At 34.3% G+C, this 26,269-nt stretch overlaps 1 protein-coding gene across 19 annotated transcripts in view; it reads left to right on the forward strand.

Moving 5' to 3' along the window:
* Positions 1-26,269, forward strand: part of DMD (dystrophin) — a 1,014,969-nt gene that overhangs the window by 771,951 nt on the left and 216,749 nt on the right. For all 19 annotated transcript variants that reach the window (XM_015884249.2, XM_015884262.2, XM_032449414.1 and 16 more), the window contains one exon: positions 13,690-13,879. In XM_015884249.2, the coding sequence (XP_015739735.2) occupies positions 13,690-13,879 (190 nt within the window). The remainder of the gene's footprint in view (positions 1-13,689; positions 13,880-26,269) is intronic.

A 26,269-nucleotide genomic window follows, 5' to 3' on the forward strand; every position in this document is an offset into this window, starting at 1 on the left:
AGTAATTTCCATGAGTCACAGTGCTTAGAAGATGGCTGAGGCTGATACTTCAGCTGTGTTAGTTAATTATTAATAATCTCTATTGCTCTGTTATGAGCCATATACTCTGATTATGAGAGGATGGATTTTATTTTATTTTATTTTATTTTATTTTATTTTATTTTATTTTATTTTATTTTATTTTATTTTATGTATTTTATTTTTGTGATAGCTGAACTGTAGGTCTCATAAGTGTGGATTTACTCCAAAGGATGGAAAGGAATTAATGAAATCATACAATGGCTTGGGTTGGAAGTGACTTTCAAGATATAATACCAAGCCCTCTATCATGGGCGTTGTTGCCACCCACCATATCAGGCTGCCAAGGGTCCTGTCCAGCCTGGCCTTGAATGAGATCCACAACTTCTTTGTGCAACCTGTTTCAATACCTCACCACTCTTTAAGTAAAATATTTCCTTGTAATATCTGAACTAAATAACTTCTCTTTTAGTTTTAAACCATTCCTCTTTGTTCTATTGCTATCAGATCATGTAAAATTCTGCTCCCTGCTTATAAGCTCCTTTTAAGAACTGGAAAACTGCAATGAGAATGGAGCCATCTCTTCTGCAGACTGAAGAAGTTCAGTTCCCTCAGCTTTTCTTTACAGGAGCACATTTCCAACCCTCTGATCATCTTCATGGCCCTCCTTATGGACCCTATCCAATAGCTCCATGTCATTCTTGTTGACTGCACCATAAATCCATCCAGTCTCCAGTGAAGACTGTGTACAATGGATTTAAATATGGGCATAATATTACTACCTATTTTTGTTTCCACTGATCTTTCAGGTACTGGTATTTATTCACATCTTCATTAAATTTCTTGATTTTAAATCTTTAATTTCTTCAAAGCTACAGATAGTCCAGAACTCAGTACTATTAACAATGTTCTCTGTAGTGGCTGGTATTTGGAGCACATCTATTTTGAATCTTTCTGCTATCAAATTTCTGATAATTCATACCATCTTAAATTATCCAGTTCTTCCTCCTTGACTAACCTAAGTAAATTTTTCACCTTGCTCTTCAGACCCTTTTCCTAGTGGTTAATTAATGCACTGAAGGAAAAACCGAGTACAAAAGCTCCCAGTGTTCAAGATTGAACAATGTTTCCTTTGAGTGTATTATAATTTTTCAATCTATTTTGTTTTATCCAAGGTGTTCTTGCAGCAAAACTTTGCCTCCCTGACATGATTCCTGAATAGCTTCTTGTATAGGGACTTTACCTGTGGATAGTAAAAATATTTCTTTATTATCATTTTCATCTTTTCTTTCAATTAATTCAAATACAGATTTGGCAAGTACATCTCCCAAAATACTTAGGATCTTATTGGACCATAAAACACTTATTAAAGAAATCCAGATTTGTGTTTACACATGAAAGCAGAAATCTGAGTACTCATATCTCATAGAAGGCTTCATTTCTGTTTCTATCCAAAAATGATTGAAATGCAACTACTTAGTATTTATGTGTTTTATGTGATTTCTCTTTCTAAATGTATATTTGTTTGTGTACTGTCTGTCTGTGGAGGGGCAACATTTAGCTAGCCATAAATATTAAAGGTAACAATATTACTATATTTTGGGTGGTGTCATCAGCAGTTTGCTATATGTATGACATGGTTAGCTTGGACAGTGTCAAGTGAGCTAGTCATATTATATTTGCTAGAATACTGTCACTACTTGATATTTGGGGCTACTAAAATTAGTAAGATAAATAAGCTGCTCTTGTTCAGGTTGTCATTTCAAGTAAGTTGTGGCGCTTGAGACAATCAGATTTTGAACATAGAGTTTTCTTTAAAATATTTAAGCATTTCAAGCAATTGAGACAAACTGTATTGCAGGCACTGGATAACAGATAACAGGACTTTATTTTAGATCAAAGGTGTGCATAATCAAGAAAGGACTATATGAATTACTCCAATAAATCAAAATGCTATATAAATATATTAAAAATCTGTAAAAACAATGTGTCATGGTAATGCCATGTGTCTTTGAAAATATGTAGTTTTTTAAACCCTTAGTATTTTTTACTTGTAGATAAAATTTTACCATGTGTATATGTACAGTATATATAAATAATTCAGTAAAGTAGGAGAAGTTAGAGATCCATGGCTATTTTAAAACATGGAATTTTTGATGGTCTTTTCTAATAGTGTAGAACAATTTTTTGTCTTATTTATATGCTGTCTTGCACACATACCTCACTGTGAAGGCAGAATCGAATAGATTAAGTAATGCTACGAGCTGGGTTTTTTTTGTTGTTGTTGTTGTTGTTGTTATTGTTGTTTTTAATCGCTAATGCATTTGTACATTTATTTGTATGCATTTTGAATAGGAAGGTTAACAAGTTCTCTGTGGTTCACCTATGCATAACTAATAATTTTATTAATATAGATGAACTTTTTTGTTAATTCCAACACAAGGCAGCTCTCTCTAGTGTTTTCTTGGGGACAACCTTAACAATAAATAATAATAATAAAAGCTTACTTTCTTGTTATTATCTTGAGAGAAGCTGTCTCTGATTTTTAATGATTTACATTTATTTTATTCTTGTTGATTGCATACCTCTTCTAATCTGATTTCTAAGAAACATTTGTAGTACTAGGATATAGTTTAAACAAATAATCAATATGAACAGTGAGGTGGACTGAATGGCCTGAAGCATCTCTTATATGAGGAAAGGCTGAGTAACCTGGGTCTGTTCAGCCTGGACAAAAGAAGACTGAGTTTATTTTAAAAGAAAGAAAACTGATGTTTATAAATATGTAAAAGGAAGTGGGTGGCAAATGGATGCTCTTCTCAGTGGTTTGTAGTGATAGGACAAGGAGAAATGGCCTAAAACTTGAACATAGGAAATTCCATACAAACATGCAGAAGAACTTCTTTACAGTAAGAGTGACAAAGCACTGGAACAGGTTGCCCAACAAGGTTGTGGAGTCGCCTGCTGTGGAGATATTCAAGATCCATCTGGATGCCTACCTGTGCAACCTATTATAGGGTACCTGCTTTAGCAGGGCAGTAGAACTCAATGATCTCTTGATATCCCTTCCAACCCCTGTGAATCTATGTAAACTGCCTGAATGGCCAATCCCAATTAGTGATTGGTGATTAGTGTCATGAACAATTGTTGAAGGACAACACTGGCGTAACTCTGAGGTCTATGCAAGATCTGATCCTAGATTAGCATTTAAACCGTTTGTTAGTGATTTGACTGAAGAGACAGAACGTACTCTCTACATGTTTGCAGATGACACAACTAGGAGGAGTGACTGATATGTCAGAGGGTCATTCTGTCATCCAGTGGCACCTGAAGACCAGAAAGGAACTTACAGCAACTTCATGAAATCCAGCAAGGGGAAGTGCCAAGTCTTGCACCTGGGAAGAAATAACCCCTGGCATCAGGGTAGGCTGGAGCCATCCAGATGGAAACAGCTTGGCAAAAGGCTCTGGGGTTCACAGAGAACACCAACAGTGTACCTTTTTAACAAAGAAATGAAGTGGTACCTTGGGTGTATTAGGAGTGTTGCCGGTAGGTGGAGAGAGGTAGTCTTTTTCCCCCTGCTAAGCGCTGCTGAGGCCACAGTTGTGCATTCATTTCCAGGTTCCACAGTACAGAGAAACTTGAACATATTCAAGGGAAATCAGTGAAAGGCTATCAAGACAACTTACTGAAGCACCCCTGCTTGAGGGCAAGATGAACTCCAGAAGTCTCTTCCAAGTTCAACCGTTCTGTGTTTCAATGACCAACCAAATATGTGGCTGTTTCTCTATTAACATCTTAAAATGTTTTCTACTACTCATTTCTCAGAATCAGAAGTTACTTTTTTTTTTCTTACTATATCACAGTTAAAAGCTATGTTATTTTCTTCCTAATGAATAGAAGGGCAGATGGAGGCTGGAATTCTTTTGAACTTTTCAAAACTATTCATTTGGAAAAATATCCATAGATAATTCTTGATATTTTTTGATGCTTTTCATATGCATTTAATGGATGAGAATTATATTTTTGAAGAATCATATAAATGTGTTCTTCTTTCTTTTTTTTTTTCATAAAATAAAACATAAAATAAAATGATTATCAAGTTAGTATTTTCAAATATATTGCCATGCCATTTCACCTTTGAAAAACTGTAAATGTGAACATATTTCCTGGAAGATGATCTGGACTGAAATTTTTCAGCTAATTGGGAAAGCAGAACTGAGATGAAGACTGCCAACCAGATTTTGGTCTTAAGTTTTGATGATGTCTATTGTGTCAAATACAATTGCATCTGGGGGCTTTGAGCTGACAAGAGTTAGGCTTTCTATTTAGAAATAGCAGCTAGGTGGAAAGGAATTATTTTTAAAGGTGAGCTAAGTTCCTTCTACAAAGAAAATAGGCTTAAAAACCCTGATATTTCAAAATGTCATCTCACATACAGGCTAGTTTAGTGTTCATTAATGCATCTTATATACAGACTGTTTTGAATATATCTGTTAGATAAATAACAGGAAATTTAAAGCTATATTTCCTTAGAAGACACTACGGTGTACTTCATAGGTTTCTTTCAATTAGTTGAAGATAGATAGAATTATGAAACTATTTCTGTGAACAAATTTGGAAATTAATTTGAGAACAGGTTAAGGAAATAAAATGCATCTCCCTAAGCCTTGGATAAATTATCTGGAATCTATAGAAGACTCTTATATGAGTGATTCCAAAAAGGTGAATTGCAAGCCAAATCAGGCATACTTTCAACTGATCAATCAGCTTATAATTATTTAAAAGCTTTTTGTAGTGGAAGAAAATATCAAAAATACTGTGCTGCTTAAGAGTTACATTTAGAAAAGGGTCAGAATTGCATAGGAGAATACAGTATTTTGGGTATATCTGCTTGTGTCATGGTGTTCCGTAAACAAATAGTCTGACCTCCTCACTCCCCAACATAATGTTCTGGTGCACTTATGCCTGTCTCCACTTTGTTAAAATGTTCAATTGTTCTTTGATGGATATTTCTGCTAAGAATTTTTTGCCATTTGAAACTTATCTGAAAAAAGAGTTAAGGTAATAATGGTAGAACTACCACAAAATGTCTCATTCCATTTGAAGTCACTTCAGTGACATTAGGAATTTGTCTGGAAGGTTTTAATATCAAACATTTATTGAGTTCTGCTGAATGCAGTGAATGTTTCCTGAACTTACTGAATATGGCCCTGAATTTATTTATTTATTTATTTTGTTTGTTTAATTATATGACCTCAAGAGAACTAAATATCTGTTTTCTTCCCAGTTCTATAGATGCTCCATAATATCATTTGTTATGTATTTCTCTGCATTTTCATATTACCTCCAGTTATATTTCCTTTTGTATTACATTGTTACTGCATCAGGACTATTTCAATCCCAGTAATTTATTATTGTGAGGAACTTATTCAGTTTCAGATTTCTGAAGGTATCTAACACCTGAATAGTAAACAATAACTACATATATAAGATATCGAGTGATTCTTTACAGCTAGTATTATGGTATTAGATTATCAAGATAAGAGACAGTATACAGTATACCCTTTCTTATATGGATGCTAACCAGATTTGGCTATCACTTGATTCTGACTTAAATATCACTCAGCTGGACAATGACTGCCATCTTTTTTTATTTCTGTTTTTAGCAGTTCTGTGTGTGTAAAAATACACTGATTTAGCAATAGCTGTTTTAAAATATTTCCAGTCTATCTATCTCATAGCATCTTTTTGTAATGTGAGTACTGTTTCAGATCCTGGTTTTAGAGAAGGAAAAATGATGTGTTACATAGGTGTTTATTTAGTTTTACTGCCACTTAACATGAGTTGATGCAATTAGAACTGTAAGTGCTGCCAGGGAAGCTTTCCAGTCTGGAAACTGAGGCTTATTTCTCTTGAACGGCAGCAAATTGCTATTCTACTGGGCCACAAAGCTCAGCTCTCAGAGGTTGCAGTTTTAAATGAAATCTGCACTAACAGTTTAATAGTATCCTTTGTGAGCCCTAATTGATTTTATGTAATGCCATCAGTGCATTTCATAGTCTTATTAAATTGAGTTTTCTACAGTAATTAAGAGTAAGAAAACAAGTGCCTTTAGAACCCAATTATTTTCATAATCAGTTTTAATTCCACTTCAATGTCTTAGAAAGCCAAGATTGTATCTTAAGAAATTATATCTGAGTAATTAATATGCTTCTTATGAGATGACAATGTTGACTGTGTTGGAATCTCAAAAAAATGTAATGTTTTGGGATCCAAGGAAAAACATAATTCCGAGTATCATAGACTGTGAAGTGTGAAGAGGACCTGATCAGAACAATAACTTTTCCTTCTTTTGTTAGAATAAGAGACCATTTCTGTCTGAATGGTTTGGATTTTAGCATTTCTTCATTCTCTGACTACTCTATCTAATGGGAATAACAGAATTGTTAAATCCTATCTCCCCATGTTTTCTTGGAACATTACTCTCAGATGATACAGAATATTAGACTGGAATCGTTCTGTGAGTTCAGTTAATTTTGTTTTGGGGAATTTAAACATTTGAAGTTCAGACTGAAGGCTATTAAAAGTATATATATATCGTGTTTGAACATTGCTCAGTTCCTATAAGTCATCTTTAATGATAGTTTGTGTGTCAACTGTGACAGTTGTGTGCTGTTTATATTCTCTCTTAAATAATAAAAAAACTTATTAATTTTTTAAATAAATTAAACTTTTAAATAAAAAAACTTATTAATTCTTAACATTTCCTCTCTGGAAAATGATTTGTTTTACTTAAATTTTATTAATCCCAAGTAAACATAAATTGTTTTCACTAAAATAAAGCATAACATGAAATGAGTTTTTAAAGGAATTCAGATGATCTGTTTGGTTAGAAAAGGCCAACAAGGAATTTTCCTCTGTGATATCATAGGTTCTCTGCACTGATATCAGCAGGTGCTTGTTTGAAAATGAGTTATTTAAAGTGTGTATGTGATTTTGTGCTCTAGTGTGCGATATTTCCTTTGGTTTTTGAAGCCCTTCTCAGTGTGACAAATAATGGTGCAGAAGAAATGGTGGATTAATATCCAATGTTGATCTGAAACACTGTGGATATATATAACTTCCCTCCTTTATTCCTTCTTTCTCATTAAATATCAATGGTACTTTGATGAAGAAAATTAAAGAACAGCCTGAATTCAAATATATGCATTTCAATTGCTTTAGTTTCTTCAATAACAAATAGATGAGTTCAAAGGAAAACACTGTTTATTTAAATTATTTTTGTTATTTTCTCAAAGACTCTAGCTATATTGAGAAAACTGTGATAAGTATAGAAACAAGCCAGCCAATTAACAGTATTAAAACAAATAGGTTTTGTCTATTGCTACATTCATTTTCTTAAGTACATAAACACCAGAATCATGTTATTATAATGTATTTTCATGTTCTGCAGTTTTACAATAGAAAAACTTTCTGAGGAAAAATAACAACAAAAAAAAAAATAATTGCATATTGCTTAGCAGAGCATTTAACTACTCTTTTACGTTTCCCTTCCTGCATCTCAGTAGATCATTGGATCACAATGCCAAAACATAAACATGAGTGAATAAATGCATATAGAAAGTGGTGGGAATCCTTTTCAGATGGCTGAATCAGTGGAATGGTAACTGAGCTTTCTCCTCAGGCCCCAACAAGGGGTTTTTTTTTCTGGTTCGTTCAAAAATCTTTCCACCAAAGAAATAAAATCTTTCCTTTTCTTCAATTCTCCACCTCAGTTGTCTTCAGGGAAGTATTAGCAGGGATAAAGATCAGACAGAGAATTCTAGAAGGCTACTTCTGTCTTTTTAGAAGTAGATTTTTCATCAGGCTTGTCCCTTAGTCTTTACATGAAAGGACAAAAGCAAAAAATAGTAGAAAAAACTTGAGAGACAATCTTTCGAGTTCAGAGTTCTGTAGCGGCACATCAAAGCTTTCCTGGTTCCTCACCCAGAACAGTGAAAACCAAGAGCCTCTGGTTAAGAGTCAGCTACATCTGAACTCTGGTCTCTGGAGAAATTCAGATGTCAGTTTTGTAGCTCTGTCCTTAGGTGCACTTTGCGGCTTTCTTATCTTTGCTACACAGAAGTAATTTCAAGGATGGAGTTATATACAGGTAATATTAGAAAAAGTCATTCTGTCAACTTGGAATAACCCTTTCAGATCATGAATTAGAGAATGGTTTTCAGAGTGTTCTGGAAAGAGTTTTCAGAGGCATATCAGAGTTAATTTGATAATCAGTCACATATTAACATATAATAACTTTAATTGTCACTATAAAATATCAATTGCTAGGTTCTGGAAGGAACTTTCTCTAAGCAGAAGTCCAAAAATAAATTCATATAGTTTATTTTGAATTTGTGTATTAAAATGCTATCAAGTAGGAGTTATTTTTAGGATTTCATGTTACATCTCTGAATTGAAAATTGGTAGTCATTTTCTCTTCTTATCTGTGACATCTCCTACTGTTTCCACTCTGCCAGAGGTTAAATTATTCTACCTCTTTATGTTTGCTTCATTATCAGTTCAAGTTAAGGAAGTTGAAGAAAAGTTACTAGTAAGAGTTTAACTGTATTTTGTAAGAAAAATTAAATCTTACAACAAAGTTTTGAAGTTGCTTCTTTGTCATACCAGCAGAAGTGCAGCAATCCTCATGGAAAAGGCATAAACTGCTTCCAGCATTAGTAGGCAAATATGTGTGATTCAAATTGTCATGTGATAGTTGGCCCCAGAAAAAGAAAATTCAAGTAATAGGTTGTTGGGTTTTTTTTCTCCTATTGTGTAGAATAGTAATGTCAAAAAGGAGAAAATACATTTCTACACTAAGGTACATGAAGAGGAGAAGTAAACCTTTTACTGATGTTTTGCCAGCCAGTAGTCCAGGTTGTTTTATTTTACAACGCAGTGCAATAACAGTAGATCACCACAGCCTGCAGATGGAAGTGTGATTTAGTGATCTGTTGAAGGCTGAATGATGCTGTATTTCTCCACTCTATCACCCTTAAAGAAACACCTGCGGAACATACATTTCTGTTAGTCCACTATAAATATTTCTCTGCTCACTCATCTTCAAGACGTTCCTGTATGCATTCTCTGCAGTACATAGGCTAGTGTACATTGGCATAATGCACTGAACTTAACAGTTTCCTTTTAACTGAGCATCTGGAAACATTAAGCACTGTCTCTTGCCTAATATACTGTAAGGTAAATAAGCGTTACAAACAGATTTTCAAAGAATGTGAATTATTCATTTCAATTATTGTAGGACTTCTTTATGGTAAGGGTGACAGAGCACTGGAATGGGCTGTCCAGACTAGAGGTTATGGAGTTTCCTTCTCTGGAAATACTCAGAACCAGACACTTTCCTGCTCAAGCTCCTGTAGGGAACCTGCTATGATTCTGTGATTTTGTGTAACACAATACAGATAATGACTTTAGTTAAAAATACAGTAACTTGCTTACAGACTTAAATATCATACAGACTGCAGATAACTTCATTTTTAACTTTTTTTTATCTTCTCAAACATTTTTAGCTTCTTTAACAGCTATACTTCAAATTCCAGCTTTAAAAGTTCTTCTTATTGTATGTGTCTTGCAGTAGAGGCTGCTATTTTTTTCAACCTTTGCTAACCTTTTTACATGAATACAGAGGTTCACACTTGCACATTTTGTGTGACTTACTTCATCTGACATGCTTTCACTTCATTCCTGTTTGAAGCTTTCAGCCAATACATTCAAATAAAAGTATCGTGATTTCTGTTGTCTAACAAAATGTGTGATAATCAGAGTTGGCCAGTTCTCTGTCACTGATCTCACTTGGTCGTAAAAATTGGTACCCAGACTAGACTGTGGACTGTCTCATCTGCCTTTAATTGTGTAAATTTTAAGCTTCATAATATGTAAGTTAGTCATGTAACCTAGCAACGTATTCAAGAGGAAAAAAAAAAAATGACCTTGAATCTAGTTCAACAAATCTGTAGAGACAGAGAGGTAGGAGGAGGAATTAAATTCCAGAAATGCTTGCCTCTGTGTTTTGCAGGGAGAGTGCTGTTGCCTGTCTTCTGAGTGTCTAGATCAAAATAAGATGAATTCCACCATCAGTATTTCTCCCAGGGATATGATATTTTGTATTGCAGTAGAACAGAGAAAAGAAGGATCATCTGGTTAAAAATCATTATTCCTGTGAACATCTTACAGTATTGCAGCAGTATTTTATAGTGTCTGTACTATTCAGAGTTTCTCTGCTTCATGTTCCGTTTTTACAGTTAGCACTTACTAAAAAATTAAACATATATTGATGTTACAAGGTAACAAGAAAACAGATTTAATTTGCTTTGGTGCAATAATTTCTTGTTCAATATATATATTTAGGTTTCTATAATTTTATGTGTTACCACATGCTGGATTTTATATTCAGCTTTTCTCTTCATTTTTAGACCTTTTCTGTATTCTAAACTCATAATTTTGAAGTAATTAGAAAGCCAAGTAAAATGAAGCTTATTGATACAATGTAGAGTTATTAATGTAAATGAAAGCTAGGTTTAGCAAAATTTAAAATGCAAGGTACCAAATATTTTCTGTTGAGTGTATTAGGAAGTTTGTAGATAAGCAGAAGATTTTTGTAGTCTGTGAGAAAGATAGGCAATAAGATTTCTGGGTATCGTAGAATTACTGGTGGATTGTTCATAATTAAAACCTCCTTCTTTACTCATATCAGTAAATTGCTGGGTGTTTTTGTTTGTTTTTTAATGTAGTCTGTAAGTTTCTCTAAAAAATAAATGGTCATTCAGAGTAATACTTCTAATAATTCTTTTTTTTTTTTGGTTGTGTTCTTATATATGCAGAAGCTTCACGTCCTGAGATCCTCTCCCACAACAACCCCCCCCCCTCCCCCCCCTTTTTTTTCCTTTTTTTTTTTTTGTTTCCCCCTAAACTCCTCACTGTGTATTTGTAGGAAATTGTTACTAGAGTTAGACTTGCTAATCTGACACCTAGATAGGTGTCTACAAGATGGATCAAAAGGAGGACCTGAGGAACTACAGGCCTGTCAGCCTGTCCTTGGTATTGGGGAAGATCATACAGCAGATCATCTTGATTACAATCATGCAGTATCTATGGGGCAACCAGGAGAACAGGCCCAGCCAGCGTAGGTTTATGAATGGCAACTTCTACTTGACCCACCTCATCTCTTTCTGTGACTGAATGACCTGCCTGGTGGATGGGGGAAAGGCTGTTGACATATTCTTCTTAGACTTCAGCAAAGCCTTTGATTCTGCCTCCTACAGTATTCTCTGTGGCAGTGCATGGCTTAGATGAGTGTACTCTTTGCTAGGTAAAGAACTGGCTGGATGGCCAGGACCAGAGAGAGGTGGTGAATGGAGTTAAATCCATGTTTTGAAGAACTTGAATGTGAAGAAACTATTTTGCCTGATTCTGCAAAGGTTTTGTGTGCTGATATTATCTATTATGTGCTTCAAATTGAATTTGAATAGTTGTAGAAAGCATATCTTAGAATAGAACTGTGCTCTGAAGAACTGCATAAAATATATTTTGTTTACATACATTACTCAGTTTCTTATTTCTATGAAACAAATGGGATGCTATTTTTGAACATTATTAATAGATAGGTATAGTCACTAAATTCTAGGTAAAAGATTTTGTGGTTCTTAGTGAGGTTTTTTTTTTTTTTTTTTTTGTGTATGTGTGTGTGTTTATGCTGATTTAATGTATATTGGTGTAGATAGCTATGATATCTATGAAATTATGTTTTTAGTTTAATAAAAGATCAGACTTTTTTTTTTTTTTTTTTACTGCAGTTGTTATAAATGTGGGTAGTGGCTTAAGCACAAACCTGCTTTATATACATAGAAAAAAAATTTGAACAAGAGATACCTTCCACTATTCTAAACCTGCATTTCTCTCTAGTCCTAAGAGGCTCCAGGCTCCATTCTAATACATGCTATGCTGTACCAGGCTGGAAGACAGTTCTCACATAGACAATTCTTGTAGTTGGTGACAGGTGAATCTGAGATCAAAGTCCAGTCAGTGTCTAAGTTTTAAACTATCTGTGAATGACTTTGTGGCTTGAAGAGAGATGGGACATTCAATAGCTTTCTCAGTTCCTGAGTTGCATTCTCAGTTTTTGAATGAAATAAAATCCAAGAATAAATACTTTTCTTACAAGATGTTTGAGAATGACTAAGATCCTGAAGGATGGAAAATAGGGCAGAAATTAGGTAGCTATTGTGAAATTATCTCTTAGTATGATTTGTTTTTCTAAGTGAAATGAAGTGGTTGTCCTCTCATGTACTTCAACTGACTGAATCTTTCTGTTCTTACATTTTCTGTTTCAATTTACATATATGTTTGTAAGAAAAACATGTTCTTTGTGACACCTGGCAAATCTTATCTCAATTTTTTTTAGTTATTTTCTTATATTAGCTAATACAATAGCTTTTGGTAAGATAGTATTACTTATTGGATTTTACTGTTTCTGAAGGACAAGAAAACACAATTTGAAGCAGAGATTAAAACTTAAGAATTTCTTGGTCTCATCTGATAAATTGACGATGAATTGCCACTTTAGAAATTTTATGTCTGATAAATTCTTGTAACTTAGTGTTTATCTAAGCAACTGTAACTGCATTACAAGTCTATGGATAAATACCCAGATCACCATATGTGTGCAGACTAAATATCAGTGTGTATCAAATTGCATTACTTCTACATGAAGTAGCGTAAATTATCATGTAGTTTTACTAAGTGTTTTTTGAGCTTCAAAAACTATTCAGTCATCATACTGTACAAATATGCATGTAATACAGTGGCTTAATAGCCTTGACAAACTCATAGTAATGAACAGGATGTTACACTTTTTTTCTCTTCTCTAAATCCTTGTTTAGATCAAGATTAGTGTAAAATCTTGGTGTTTACATGTAGGATGCCTACATTCCACACAAATGCTGATACAACACAAATGCACTATAAGAATTGTCAGCATCAGAATTGCTGGGGCTTTTGGATTACAGTTTAGATACTCACTAAAGTTTAATGTTTAAAAACTCTCTTTTATCACATATATGATAGAGATTTTACAATTCATGTCTCTCTTTTTTTTTTTTTTTTAATTCAAAAACCAAAAACAGTAGCACTTTTTTAGAGTTACTAGGGCATATTGAATGCAATTTCCACAGGCTTCAAGCCTTAAAAACTAATAATTAAATTCATCACACTGTTCAGAGGCCAGGAACTATTTTGTGCTTTCTAAAAATAAACATGCTTCGCTACAGTACTCCTAATGACAAATTAGAAAACAATCTTTGATAAAAACAGTAGGGTATTTTTTTATATTGTGTATTTTTCAGGTATGATTTTTTTTGAACAATGAAGTAGCTATTTCCTTTGGTTTTTAGTTATTTATTCTAAGAAGAAAGGATTTTAAAAGAAAACACAAAAAGCCTCTACTTGCCAAAAGCACAGTACGAGAATATCATTGTAACTAATGCATCTGCAAACACTTACCTGGGTTCATAAGTGAAAAATGCACAGTGTGTCTTTGTTATATTTTTGATTTAATGTTTGATGCTTATTTTCTTCATGTGTGTGCTTCATTTGACTCTTTGTATTGCACAGAGTTAGTGAACGGGAAGCCGCGCTGGAATCAGCCCTACTGATGTTGCAGGAATTCTACCTGGACCTTGAAAAGTTCCTCGCTTGGCTTACGGAAGCTGAAACAACTGCTAATGTCCTGCAGGATGCTACACACAAGGAAAAGACATTAGAGGATCCCCAAATGGTCCGGGAGCTCATGAAACAGTGGCAGGTAAGTCAGGCGCTTCACTTTCTGAGGCATGTCTGTTATCCAACGAGACATTTTTTTCTCCAGTGTGCAGCTACTTAACAATATTGAAATGGTGTTGAAAAAGAAATCTGACTGCTACTAACCCTTAAGTGTTGCATTGTTACAGAGATCTAAGGTCAGTTACACTGATTCTATTTGACATCTTTCTGCATATATTGAATTTGAAAAGATGTCTACAGTAAAAATTTTCATAGTGAGTGTCTGGACAATTTCCAGGGAGTTTTTCTTCTCTGAGAACCAAAAATCTTAATAAAGAGAACAAATGTTGTATTTGGTGTTTAAGAGAATTCAGTGAAGAATAAATGGTGAGATGGTGCTCTTAGAATCTGTTACACTTTCATTATACCGTCCTCCTTATTATTGAGAGGAATGTGTGTGTGTCTGCATGAGTTTTTAGATGTCTTAAATATGAGGTGTGCTGGCTTTTTTAGAAGGCAGGATCCTATTTAAAAGAAATAGATGATTTTTGTGTTGACAATGCATTCCAAACCTGATATTTAGTCAGTGAAGACTCTATTATTTAGTATATTTCTGAAAAACATAAGATGAAAAATCATACTTGTAAGTGGTTATATGCATATTAAATGGAAGTATTACTACCTTCTTTTGGCACTATTGTATTAACCCATGATTTTAACTCCATGAATGAGCTGCTGCTAAATTCTGTTATGCTAGAGTTTCATACCTATAGTTGTGGTTGTACAGAAATGAAGTGTGAACCATATTTTCAGTATGAGTTTTCTTTATACTAATTGTACTCTATGCTAATATGTCTTCAGTCTCCATGTGTTTCTTATTTCAGTTGGCAGGAACTCAGAAAGCAGGATTGTATTTGGACAGTAGTTCTCTACTGAGCAGTTTATCTTCAGTACAAGCTGTCTTTTTATATTGTGTAGATTAGGTTTAGTGGTAGTGGTTTTAAAACAGTGGAATTATCAGGTATTTGCGAACGTTTTTTGTTTGTTTGTTTGTTTGTTTGTTTCTATGTGGATATTGAAAAATGGATTATTGGTCAAAAAAGAGATTCCTAAAAATTTAGGTCGGAGTTTCCTTCTTGAATGTAATGGAGCTTTGTAGACCTCTTTATCCATCTAAATAACTAAAGATCCAATCAATAACCTTTTAAAAACATTTCTGTAAAAGTAACATCCACATATATTAACAAAAGGAAAAATAAATGTTTACAAATCCTTCCCCTCATAAATAAATAAAAAAGTAGTTATAATTCCATCATGTAAACAATTGCTTTGAACTGTAAGCTTTTTTTTCTGTTGATCTTTTGTGCACTTAAACAGAGATGTAAGATGAAATTTTTGTTTTTTTCTTTCCCTGTAAGTATTGAGTCTTCTAAAGAAAGAAAGATAAACACTACACTGTATCTGCCATTTCACTTCTAAAAAGCTAAAATATTTTTGTTCACCTTGGCTGTGCGAGAAAAAAATATATATCTTTAAAGAAACATCATTATGTTGAGGCAAAACAAAAACAAAAACAAAAACAAAAACAGAAGTTCTACTGTCTTTTCTTTCTCAGAGATTCATATATACCTATGTAGCACAAAACATATGGACTTTGGGTTAAAGTTGGTGATTAAAGGAGCAAATATGTTGACAGTGGTGGCTTTTTACATTGTTTGCATCTTCATACTGATCTCCGACTGTTAGATAGAACTGGATTTCTTCCTGTGTTATCTGCCTATCTCAGTTTTTGTTAGCCTATTTATGACATTCTTATGCCCCCTGAAGAAATCTCATAATTCACAAACAGAAGTGGTTTTCAAATGCCCTTCTCCTGAATGGAGTCTGATAGCTATCTTTCTAATAGCTGGTAGAATTGTCTTTTCTTCTTATTTTTTTTTTCCCTGCCTCAAATGGATGAAAAGTTTTGTTTGTTTGTTTGGTTTGGTTTGGTTTTCTACTGGAATAAGGAGTATTATGTTTAAGTAAACAGAATACTGCTTTGTTTAGAAATCTTAATCAGGAAAGATGACTTCTTCCTGTATTTTTTCAAGAATGACAATAAAGTGGCCATTCAAGATTTGCATCTTCTTCCATTCCATCAAATCACTTAATTAAAACATAATAACTACTATTAATTTAGAAGGATGCATCTTTTCACTACTGTTTGCTGTTAGTAGTTAAAGCATCATATTTCCTCAGTTGTCCTGTTAGAATACAGACTTCAGTATCAGTAAATGCTTTAGGTGCAGGATAGTTAACCTTAAATGATTTGATATATAAGTAAATGGCAACTGTATCCCTGTGTTAATAAAAGAGGCCACGTAGTAAGACACGGTATGAAGTCAGAATAGATTAAGCCAGGATAGTAAGAGTGAGAATTTTTACTCCTTTATGTAGATAACTCATTGAATCAAGAAGAAAAGCAGAAAACTCAAAAATAATACATTACAGGAGAATTAAGTAATTAGAGAAAAAGAATTTGGTTTGAAAGAGAAGAAATGGTATTATAATGATTACTGCAAAATGATCCCGTAAGGAAGAAGATTTATAGCTGTCTGTGCTATTGGAGATATGTCTGTAAACATATGTGTTTATATGTACCTAAACAGGCCTGGAGAGCTGCCCTGCACATGTTCACCTTGTGTCCTCCCCCAGTGTAGGAAAGGTTTGAACTGCTTTCAGCTACTGATGCATTTTTCCAATTGACTCTTGGTTTTCCACATGAAATCAGATTTTATTTTCTTGCACCAGGTAGGCCAGGTCTATGTTATAGAAGTAAAACAGAAAGGTAGTTTCTGATCAAGATCGCCATCTCCCAATCTTTGGAAGGAAAGTTTGACTACTTAGGCTTATGCAGTTAATAGTACTCTTAAGTGTGATATATGCAGTTAGATTTTCAGTGTTGTTCTTTATGAAGTTGCGTGGACATGTAGACTGTGAAAGTATGTGTGATGAGATGTTACAACTCCGTATTAATTTGCTATTTTTACCCAATAGGTGTAAATCAGTGCTTTGATGAAAAATTTTACCTACAAATAATGAAAAAACTATATTTTTGAGTTCAGCAGTAGCTTTATCTTCCGGTCACTAAGAATATTTACCTTACCCTTAGTGATCTATCAGCTTTTAGCTTTTCATTCTCATTGTTATTGTGAAAATAATGTTTTGCTGCCCAGAAAACACAGCAGGAATTGTTTGGGAAAATCTCTCATTTCTGAGTGCTTTCGTTGCTTTACTTCTTCAGAAGCAGTTTAATCAAATGTCGCTAATAAAGATTCATCTTCCCCTTATACTCAGCAGTTTATTCATTAGTAGAGGGAGAAGGTGAGGCTTACATAACCACATTTTAATTACATGATGATGTGTATTATATCAAATGGTTGCACTATAAATATTTGGTTTGCTTATATAAGCTTGTATTTGTATGCATCGTCCATCTGAACTTACTGCAGTGTAATAACTGAGGTGATTCACACCTTCAAAACACTTTCTGGGAGAATTTTCAAGGATACAGACTAGTTAATCCAAAGAGTTGAATGATTATGTGCTGATTTGTACTATCTAATTTAAATGTATCAATGTGTTCCCATAAGGCCTTATTTGATATGTAAATAAATGGGAGAGATGAGAATAATATATTTTCCTTTCTGTTCTCTTATTTCTAAGAGATAGAAACTCTCAACTGTGTTAATAACTCCTCCCGATCATCTTTCAAGAAGCAATTCTATTGGATGTTTTATACAGATTATGAAATATTAGGTGTAATTTTTCACTTGGTCTGAATTTATCGGGTTTTTTTATGAATACACTCACATTATATTAATCCCGTAGATGAATTTACTCATATATTTTATCAGTGAAATTTGACAAAGAATACTGCATGTAAACCTATTTTAACAGTTACTAGAGTGTGCTTCTATTCTGTTTACAGATTACCAGATATATCTGAAGTAAACTACAGTGTGGACTGATAAAGACTAGAAGTATGACAGCCTAAGATAAATGAGGCAGTCTTAATAGCTTTGGCTTGGAATGCATATCAATTTTTTTTACCACCTTCATGTTCACTTAACCTATGATCTGGATAGTTTTCCAGCAAATACAGGAGTTTTTGTGTTAATAATAAGAAAAATATTTAGTGCTATAAGTTATACTTTAAAATGTGCAGTATGAACAGTAACAATATTTTTCCACAGTACCTAAAACAAGTTGCATGAACTTCAGGAAAGATTTTCTTGGTGGTTTTGTTTTTTGTTTTTTAATCTTTTGGTATCTATCAATACTTCTGAGATGTTTGGCTATTCTTACTGTTTCCAAGCAGCAAGCATCTGTCTTCTCAACAGTACAAAACTGAGGTAGATACACATTCCTCACTCTACTCTGTTAAGAAGTACAGATATTTTGAGATAATAAAATTTTACAACTCAGTTTCCAACATAATTTACTTATGATTGCTCATCACAATTTTATTAGGTGGTGTACAGATTAGATCATGACTAATAGAGTGGAGTATACATTCTCACTCAGATCAGTTGACTTAATTATTTAATATTAATTAATTTTCCAGTGCTTCCAGTCTTGGTTCTGAGATGCTAACTCATTCATTTTTGCTTGAAATCATGCTCTGAAAACTGAAAGTTAAGCATGATCATCTTCCTTCATCTTTTTTTTTTCTTTTTTGAAATCTAATACTCCATGTTAGCCTTCTACACCAACCCAATACTAATTCTGAAATATAGTCTTCTCCATAAGAAATGTAATAGCAATGATCAGACACATCCTACTCCATCAGAAGTAAAAGATAAATACCTAAATATATTTCTCAAGCAAGTGCTATGACAACCTAATCTGATACAGGGCAACATACTATCTCAGAGTGAAAAGTTATGGTACATTCAAGGCTTGAAGCAACCTGCCATGAGCAGTGGGATTAGATCAGATGACCTCTAGAGATGCCATCCTATCTTAAGCATTTTTGAGATCTCAGGTCCAATTGTGTATAATTACTGTCGTACAGTCAGTCATTCTGCAGCCTAAATAATTTGTATATAAGTATACAAATGGAAAAGTAATAAAATAAGAAAGTAAGAAAAGAAAAATTCTTCTTACTGTTTTATAAGATTTTTTTTTTAACAGTTTCCCAGGAGTTCATAAAACGTGTATAAATGAGTGAGGAGAAAAAGCAGATAATAAAAAAAAAGTGATGGAGAAGAAAGCAGAGAGAATAAAAATAATTACATTTTTTAAATGACTAATTACTAGAAACTGATGGGGAGACTGAAAGGTGAAAGCTAGAGGTGAGTGATTAAACTAGAACAAGCATTTTTCAGAGCAACATAAATTAAATTTGGGTTTTCTTCTTTTATGCATGGAATCAAACTCCGCAACCCTTGGCCTTCAAGAGCTTTTCTCTTAATCTATTACTCTTACATCTAAAATAATGATTTCCTCAGGAGTCATCATCCAGATGCAAGAGGTGATGTGCTTGAAATGAAATTTTTTTAAAATGATATTTACCTTGTCAGTGTTTTATCAAATTGGTACCTTCAGGAGAGCAGAGTAGGGTCTGCTAACATAGCTCTGTGTTGAGACCTCTTGCAATGTACAGTCCTTCTAGTTAAGGCTACTCGCAGTAAGTTCCTAGTTTGCTAGTAGGACCATATGTTTTGTTTTTAAAAAAATAAAAAATAGGAAAAAAAACCAACAAAAAACAAAAATAGCATTTTGCATTAGTATCTCTGTTTGTAATGGAGTGGGTTGGATGTAGAGAAAAGTAGTAGTTCACAAAATAATAAGGTAACACTGAAAACATGTGGGTGTGTAGTTGTACAAATGTGCTTCTGAAGAGTGAGACAAAGATTGTATCTATGCTCAGTCAAGTTCTCTCATGTTAGTTTTCATTTTTATTTTATGAACCATAGATAAATGCAGTAGATTCGTTGCACCAGTGGAATAAGTGGCCAAATAGTTTAATATCTTACCTCTAAACTACAATATGATTCATATACTTCTATAAAGGCATAGAGATAAGAACATTGTTGGTTCAAAGAATATATAATACACAGTGTTATAAAAATAGTTAAAAGTGTTAAAATTATGGCACAGATTATGTTTGAAGCATGAAGTTTAACAAAAAAAAAAAAAAAAAAAAAAAAAGGAATATTAAAATCTTAATTTAATTTAAAACACTGTCATTCTAATTCTGAAAGTCAGTTCACTTATGTTTGTTTATGTTACTGCAATTTGTCATCTGCATTGGGCTTCCTGGTTTGTACTGTCTTTTTCCTTCTCNTAAAATTATGGCACAGATTATGTTTGAAGCATGAAGTTTAAAAAAAAAAAAAAAAAAAAAAAAAAAAAAGATGCACAAATGGGTAATTCTTTCAGATGTATTCCAAACTAATTCTGAAAGTCAGTTCACTTATGTTTGTTTATGTTACTGCAATTTGTCATCTGCATTGGGCTTCCTGGTTTGTACTGTCTTTTTCCTTCTCTGAGAAGTAGGTCTCATTTAAAAAAAAAAAACTGCTTAACAGTACAGCATGTGGTCAAGCAGCATCTTAAAATTTTGATATAGCAGGATTCTTGTTATCTTTTGAGACTCTGATTTTGCTTCATTCAAATAACAGTGGCAATTTCAGTGTTGTTTCTATATCATGATGATCTTTGTTATAGGAAAAAGATTTGAAAAAGGAGGTTTCAGTGCACAGAGGGCATACCATTAAGAAAAGCTGAAAAATGAAGCAGCTGTGTAAAGTTATTTCATGATGCTATGTTAGTGGAAAGCTAAATAAATTCTCTGGGAGTTTTAGATGCTGATTTTCAGTGGGGAAGGGAGTGCCACAGTTGTTGTTCTTAACTGGCTATATCAGAGTGGCTAGGAAAGCAGCAAGAAAATAGGGATATAGATGTTGACGTTTTATTATTATTATTATTTTACTGGTCAGACTTCATTTTTCCTGGTTTGGTTTGGGTAATCTGAAAAAAAAACAACAACAAATTGGTCCAAATTTCCACATGTTCTTCTGTGCTTATAATTTTCCTAGTATGTCACATCCCTATGCAGGCCCTTCTAAAACAAGATACCCCCATATTCACTGAATAGAGCATGGATGGGCTTTCTCATAGCCTGTGCTGAACCTATGCTATGTTTCAATGTAACCCAACAAACCGAAGGGAAAGAAATAAGATTGAGAGGTTCACAAAACTTTGAAGATTTTTGCCATTTGATCTTCCTGCAATCATTGGCACTCACTGACACAGTACGATCTGTTATTTTGTTCTCCCATTTAGACTGCATTGTTCACAACACTTTTATTTGAAAAAGCGAATACTCAATTAATAATCAAACTCTGTACAAAAAAAAAAATAAAAAAAATTGTTTTTAACATTTCCTTCCTTCCTTCCTGCCTGCCTCCCTCCCTCTGTCCCTTTTCCCAAGACAGGCAAAAACAGAACTGTTTGTATTGTGATTATTAACATTTTAGTATAGAAAGCATAAATGATACAGAATGCATAAATGAGGAAAAATTTGTCATAGGGCAGATATCTTCCTGAGTATGTCAGAAAGCAGTCACCTTGAAGACTAAAAATAAAGGATAAAATAAAATTATAAATGCTTTTCAGAGCCAAGTTCTACATATCTAACAAAAGGTTTAGGTTTTTTGTAATGAGAAAAATCTTCTGACAGATTACAGTGATAGTTTATTGTTATATAACGGAATTAACCCTCAAGATACTATATTCTCTTTAAGGTAAGAACTTTAATATCTGATTTCTGAATAACATACTACTTTTTGGTGAACAGTGTCAATGGAGCAAATACATGAAACTAGTATAGAATAAAACATGAAACTAGAATAGAAAAAAATATAAATTACCTCATCTTCAAAAATATCATACAATATTAAACCTACTTAATTTTATTTTGTACCTCATTCTGCTGGGTTGGGCAATATTTTAATGATTGTTCTTCTGGTATTCAGAAACTACTTCATTTCATGACAGAAAAGCATGCACAGCAGCAAGACATGCTTCTTACAGAACTAAGTGCAAAAAGTGGAAGATTGAGTCACTAAATTTCACCACTGAACTTCAAAGGTCTTTTGCTGGGGAAATCTTAGTTGTCCTGCTGTTTGCTATACTGTTCATATCAAAGTGTATTTCCCTGATCTATAAATGAAGTGGCAAATCCTTTCTTCTCATATACTGAAAACCTGACAGAAGTGTCTAGATCAAAGCTATGAAATAAACCTGTTCCCACTTACATTACCACAATTACAGATGCAACAGTATATTAACCTCAAAAGATCGTCTCTTCTTTCCACTGTGGCATTGTAATTTCATATCTCCTAAGCAAGAGATACAACACCATTCACATCCCAGCTTGTTGATTGGCTTAAAAACAAATAACAAACACAAACAAACAAAACTATTTTGCTTTAGTCTTCAAATTATTTTATACAAAAATAACTCTGGAAGGTTAACACTGCCTGAAAAAATGTTGCTGAGATACGTTATCTCTTCAGTGTCAGCTATTTCCTGACAGCTTTTTGTTTCATTATCTCAAGTTTCCAATTTGACACTTAATGTAAAGGCTTTACTCCCACATGTTGATGGACTATACAGTGCCTCAGATAAAAATAGAATAATTACCCAGTTTTAATCCAGTGTTGTGATCACGGTGTGGAAGTAGAAAGGCCACAAGTTGTTCTTAGAAATGTGAGCAAAATTGCAAGTTTATTTCCACTTCTTCAACTGTGAATTCCTTACTCAAAGCCTAAATCTTAGAGAGGCTAGTCCTGTTAATAACAAGTGGAATTTTGCAAATCATTAGCAGATATTGATATGGCTCAATATGGAGACTTTGAACCAATTGTTGGGAGAACCCTAGGCAACCCTGCAGTCTTGGGGAGGAGTGGCTGGAAAGCTGCATGATTGAAAGGGACCTTGGTGTACTGATGAACAGTCAGCTGAATATGAGCCAGTAGTGTGCTCAGGTAACCAAGAAGGCCAATGGCATCCTGGCTTGTATCAGGAATGGTGTGCTGAGCAGGACTATGGAAGTCATCCTACCCCTGTACTCGGCATTGGTGAAGCCAAGTACCTCAAGTACTGTGTTCAGTTTTGAGCACCTCTGTACAGAAAGGACATTGAGGTACTGGAGAATGTCCAAAGAAGGGCAACAAGGCTTGTGAAGGGCTTGGAAAATACGTCCTATGAGGAGTGACTGAAGGAACTGGGGCTGTTTAGTCAGGGGAAAATGATGCTGAGGGGAGACCTTATTTGCTCTCTTCCAATATCTGAAAGGTGCTTACAGTAAGAGTGGGATTGGACTCTTCTCACTGGTGACAGGTGACAGGACGAGGTGAAATGGCCTCAAGTTGCACCAGGGCAAGTTTAGGTTGGATATCAGAAAACACTTCTTTGCAGAAAGGGTTGTTAAGCACTGGAATAGGCTCCCCCGGGAGGTGGTTGAGTCACCATCCCTGAATGTGTTTAAAATCCATTTGCATGTTTACATGATTTAGCTATGGGTTTTTAGAGTTGGGGTAACAAGATTATGTTGCCATTGGACTTGATGATCTTTGAGGTCTTTTTCAACCTGAGCTATTCTATAATTCTGTGGGGTGTGATGGATGAAAGAGAGCAAAAAATCTGTATTTTGTCATTTGTTTGTTTTAATTCTATTCATTTTGAAGACTTATTTAAGTCATTTTTTCAAATAGTTCTCTAAGGTCTTTGCAATAGCAAACTGGAGGATTGCATTTTCCTTACCAAAGAAATACAGGCATTTGAAATTAAATATACTCATACATTTATCAGCTTTCCTGAAGTTTAAAAACAGTTTGTATTCTCTAAATGGCAGGGAGGAGGATCCAAGAAATTACAGGCCTGTCACTCTACCCTTTATTCCAGACAAGGCAATGGAGCACATTGCGTGTCATCACATGATGCATATGGGACAAATGAGTGATCAGAAGTAGACGTCAAAGTTTTCTGAAGGGCACACTGTGCCAGACTAACTTGGTCTCCTATGGCAAGGTGACTCACTCACTAGATGAGAAAAATTCTGTGGATGTTGTCTACTTGAATTTCAGTAAAGCATATCCCACAGTATTCTTCAAAAACTGGCTGATGGTATGTGGTTCACTGGGTGAGGAACTGGCTGGATATCTTGGCTCAAAGTCACACAGAACGGCCTTCAGGTTAGGTAGTCACCAGTGGCATTCACCAGGGTTCAGTACCAGCCCCGATTTTGTTTAGCATTTTAATTAATAGTCTAAATGAAGGGAATGAGTGCAGCCTCGGTAAGTCTGCGGATGACACCAAGTTAGTACAACAGAATTATAGAACTATTTGAAATAAAAGAGGCTCTTAAAAGTCATCTAGTTTAACTCCCCCACATGAGCAGGAATGTCTACATCTAGATCAGATTGCTCAGAACCCCGTCCAGCCTGACCCTGAATATGTGAAGGAGAGCAGTGAAGCTGGTGAGGAGACTAGAAAACAAGTGTTTTGAGGGATAATCATAACAGAACTAGGATTGTTTAGTTTGGAAAAGGCTGAGGGTATAGCTCTTACAACTATCTGACAGGAGTGAGGTGGGTGTTGGTTATTTTCCCAAGTGACAAATAAATGATGAAAAGATCTGAAATTGTGCTAGGGAACATTTTTCTTAAATCTTTTGAAAAATTTATTCATGGAGAGGATGGTCAAGCATTGGAACAATCTGCTCAGGAATGTGGTAGAGTCACCACTACCACTCTCTACAGTTATTGTAGAGACATGAATGTTGTGCAATGTTGATGATGTTGTGCAAAGGGACATGGTTTAGTGACAGGACCCAGTGTATATCAGCAGAGTTGTTGGATGTTTGATGATCTTTGTATGTATTCTACAACCTCCATACTTCTGCTTTTTTGTTGTTCCGTAATTTTCACTGTGTAAGTTATTGGGAACAAATAGAGACAAGCTGAACCAACAGAAATAAAAAGAATTGTGTGATTTGAATTTTAAAAAGAAGAAAATAAAAAGAAAAAAACCTTTGAAGAAATCTGTCTTTATTAACGTGCTGCTTCTGCTGATGATTTTTGTGTTTTCATTCTGGCATATAGCATTGTAAATTAATTTAACATGAAAGGATAAAAATGTTGTTTTTGAAGTGCTTCTCATTAAATTATGAAAAAAATTACAGTAAATAGTAGAAAAGAATGCCTCTGGTAGGAGCTTCTGTTTGCTCAATTATTGCTGTACCAAAAGTGAAATGTTACAGAGCTGACTCGGAGGCAATATTATTGTGGTTACATTACATAAAACAGATGATTTCAAAACTTCAAAAAAAAGGGGGAAAAAAATAAAGCACAGGCTGGATTCTGTGAAAGTTTTTATTTATGTTTGTCTGAGAGGTCTGAGCAAAACAGTTGGCTTAGAATTCAAGTCATTCATAAGTTTAGCTTTATGGTAGTTAAGTGTAAGGCAAAACTGCTAAATTTCAGAGGTACAGTGTATCATCAGACAGAGGTGCTCATAATTTGAAGTATGAATATGTTGATGTGTGATGGCTGTCAGCATGGTGAAGTATTTTACCTTGAATGTGTTTTAGGAGAAGAGGGAAAGTAACTCTCTAAGTTAACTAGAGGTATGATGATGTTACAGTCAGTCAATAAAATATGTCATTTTCATAGAATCATAGAATGGCTTGGGTTGGAAAGGACCCCAAGGATCATCAAGTTTCAAGCCCCCTGCCCCAGGTTGGGCCACCAACCTTCAGATCTGATACTAGACCAGATTGCCCAGGGTCCCATCCAACCTGATCTTGAACACTTCCAGGGACAGAGCACCCACAACTTCTCTGAGCAGCCTGTTCCACTACCTCAACTCTCTGTGAAGAACTTTTCTCGGACATCCAATTTAAACCTTCCCTCCTTGCTCTTAAAACCATTCCGCTAGTCTTATCACTATCTTACCAACTAAAAAGTTGATTTCTCACCTCTTCTGGTGGAGTCCTGGATACCACTGGACTATCAAGCTGCAAGAGTACACTGCTGTCTTGTGTTCATTTTTTCATCCGCTAAGATTCCCAAGTCCTTAAGTGTCCTAATGTCATTTTGCATTACTTACTGAGAGCATCTTAGATTTAGTTGTATTATGACATTTGTCATTGTATTTTGGGTTTCACATAGATGAAATTTGAGATAGTTCTATCTAGTTCTTCATTTTTTTACAGTCCTTCTGCTTCAGCTGTTATCTTGGTTCCACTCCTTTCCAGTCATCTGATTAGGGCTTAAGCCTTGATTGTATTGTTCCAACTGTATTCTCTTTGATTAGACCTTAATTTGGCTTAAACAGATTTTATACCACGAAAAGTAGGCATTGCAGGAAGTCCTGA

The sequence above is a fragment of the Coturnix japonica genome, chromosome 1 (assembly GCF_001577835.2).
Source record: "Coturnix japonica isolate 7356 chromosome 1, Coturnix japonica 2.1, whole genome shotgun sequence".
Classification (NCBI taxonomy): domain Eukaryota; kingdom Metazoa; phylum Chordata; class Aves; order Galliformes; family Phasianidae; genus Coturnix; species Coturnix japonica.